Raw genomic sequence first — 2706 nt, 5'->3', positions numbered from 1 at the left:
TTGTTCGCCGAGGCATGAGATGAATCGGCTGAGTATGGCAAGGCACCCTGTGACTCGTTGAACTCCCTTTATGTTCTGAATCGGGCCCATCCTTGTGATGGCTGAAATTTTCTCTGGGCTGGCTTCGATGCCATGCTCAGAGATGATAAAGCTGAGGAGCATGCCCCTCGAGACCCCAAAAACACACTTCATGGGAATGAGTTTGATGCCTTGCTCATAGTTTTGCAAAGGTCGGCTCAAAATTGGCAACATGGTGGTCGGCCCGCTTGGACTTAACCATGATGTCGTTAATGTAGGCCTCAATGGTCCACCCGATGAGGTACCCAAAGCATTTGAGCATACAGCGCTGGTACATAGCCCTAGTGTTTTTAAGACCAAACGGCATTGAGATGTCATAGAACGATCCGAAGGGGGTGATGAAAGACGTTGCGAGTTGGTTGGACTCTTTCATCGCGATTTGATGGTACCCGGAGTACTCATCAAGGAAGCAGCGGGTTTTGCACCCCGAGGTAGAGTAAACTATTTGGTCTATGTGTGGCAAAGGAAATGGATCCTTTGGGCACACCTTATTGAGACCCATATAGTCAACACACATCCTCCATTTCTCACTCTTCTTTCATACAAGAACAGGATTAGCTAATCACTCTGGGTGGTACACTTCCTTGATGAATCCAGCCACTGATAGTTTTGCTATCTCCTCGCCAATGACCCTGTGTTTCTCCTCATCAAAGCGACATAGGCGTTGCTTCACCAGCTTGGAGCCTGGGCAGATTTTTAAGGTATGCTCGGTGACTTCCCTCAGAATGCCTAGCATATCTGAGGGCTTCTATGCAAATATGTCTTTGTTGCCGCAGAGGAAGTCGATGATCACGCTTTACTATTTAAAGGAAAGCGTGGTACCGATACGCACCGTTTTACCTTCGGTGCTCCCAGGGTCTATGAGGACTTCTTTAGAGCCCTCTGTAGACTCAAATGATATGGCTGACTTCTTAGTGTCGGGTGCCTCTTCGATGACCTCCTCCCTGAGGGCGGCGAGCTCTTCGGAGGCGACGATTGCTACGGTGTGACCGCAGCACTTGACCTTGCACTCATAGGCACGCTGGAAGGAGGTGCCAATGGTGATGACCCCAGGGGGGCCTGGTATTTTTAGCTTGAGGTATGTATAGTTGGGGATAGCCATGAACTTTGTGTAGCATGAACGTCCTAGGAAGGCATGGAGGGTTCTGGGGAACCCAACCACCTCAAAGGTGAGGGTCTCAATCCTATAATTGAACTGATCCCCAAAGGTAATGGTCAGATCGATATGCCCAAGTGGCATGGCCTGCTTCTCAGGCATGTTGCCATGGAAAGGTGCTCGGGTTGGGTGGAGACATGTCTGGTCGATGCCCATTTTGTCAAGCGTTTTGGCATACATGATGTTGAGGCCGCTGTCTCCATCCATTAGTACTTTGGTGAGCCACTTTGGGCCAACGATCGGGTCGACCATGAGCGGATATCTCATTGGATGTGGGACGCTCTCTAGATGGTCAGTCTGATCAAAGGTTATGGTGGACTCTGACCACCGAAGGAAGGGAGGTGTGGCCGGTTTGGCCGTGTAGACCTCATGGCACATGACCTTCTGACGACGTTTGGAGTCATAGGCCGCTGATCCTCCAAAGATCATAAGGTAGTCATCCAGCATCAGAAAGCCATCGTCCTTCTCCTCGGCATCATCCGCGGTGGGGGTAGGGTCCTTTCTGTGCTCCCCTTTGTTGGAGCCTCTAAACAAGAACTACCACATGAGGTTGTAGTCTTTGAGCATATGCTTAACCAGGAAGGCATGGTTCGGGCTCGGTCCCTTGAGTAGTTTTTTGAAGTGCTTTGGAGTGCCCTCTGTGGGCTTCTGACCACCCTTGCGGTCAATAGTGGCCACGAGGGAGTCCTCGCATCATTGCTTCTTGTTCTTCCTTTTGGTAGAACGATTGGAGGCGCCTTCGCCGATGCCCTCTTCCCACCTTGCCTTGCAATTGAGACGATCAAAGATTGCTCTGACCACCTCTTCTCTAGAGGCATGGTTGGTGGCGATGTCTAGAAGTTCCTTGGTGGTTTGCGGGCCCTTGCGTCCTAGCTTATGAACCAAAAGACTCATAGGTAGTCCTAGATAGGAAGGCTCCTATAACGTCAGCGTCAGCGACGTTAGGGAGCTCATTGCACTACTGAGAGAAGCACCGGATGTACCCATGGAGGGTCTCATCAGCCTTCTAATGGCAGTTCTTGAGGTCCCATGGGTTCCCAGGGCACTTGTATGTGCCCTGGAAGTTCCCCACAAAGATCTCTTTCAGATCTGCCCAATTTTAGATTGTGTTGGATGGCAGGTGTTCCAACCACGCTCATGCCAAATCGGCTAAGAACAGTGGAAGGTTGTGGATAATGAAGTCATCATTATCCACACCACTGGCTTGGTAGGCAAGCCGATAGTCTTCAAGCCATAATCCGGGGTTTGTTTCCCTAGAGTACTTCGAGATATTGGTTGGTGGCCAGTACCTTAGCGGGAAGGTAGCGTTGAGGATGTGCTGGCCGAAGGCCTGAGGGCCTAGCAAGCCGAGGCTTAGGCTCCGGTCCTCACCGCTATCGTAGCGTCTGCCGCGATGAGGATGATAGCTATGGTAGGCTCCTTCTCTTGGATCACCATAGGTACATCTATGGGTGTTGAGGGTGTTGCGTGCA

The 2706-nt window shown here is 50.9% G+C and overlaps 1 protein-coding gene across 1 annotated transcript; it reads right to left on the bottom strand.

Moving 5' to 3' along the window:
- Positions 1–640: 640 nt before the first annotated feature.
- On the bottom strand, positions 641–1486 carry LOC136510676 (uncharacterized). The gene is made up of 2 exons (XM_066505049.1): positions 919–1486; positions 641–762 (listed from the first exon to the last, which is right to left on the bottom strand). Exons 1-2 carry the CDS (start codon positions 1484–1486, stop codon positions 641–643), a joined length of 690 nt encoding a protein of 229 aa, XP_066361146.1.
- Between the last annotated feature and the right edge of the window lie 1220 nt (positions 1487–2706).

Source organism: Miscanthus floridulus, chromosome 16 (assembly GCF_019320115.1).
Source record: "Miscanthus floridulus cultivar M001 chromosome 16, ASM1932011v1, whole genome shotgun sequence".
In the NCBI taxonomy this organism is placed as follows: Eukaryota; Viridiplantae; Streptophyta; class Magnoliopsida; order Poales; family Poaceae; genus Miscanthus; species Miscanthus floridulus.
Note: the sequence above shows the minus strand (reverse complement) of the source record. Positions and strands in the feature narration are given on the sequence as shown.

Bases quoted from the DNA above. Each gene is read 5' to 3' on its own strand.
- LOC136510676 (XM_066505049.1), bottom strand. From the start codon at position 1,486: ATGGTCGACCCGATCGTTGGCCCAAAGTGGCTCACCAAAGTACTAATG. The intron at 763-918 runs GTAAAACGGTGC...AAATCTGCCCAG, and splicing joins AGACCCTGGGAGCACCGAAG to GCTCCAAGCTGGTGAAGCAA.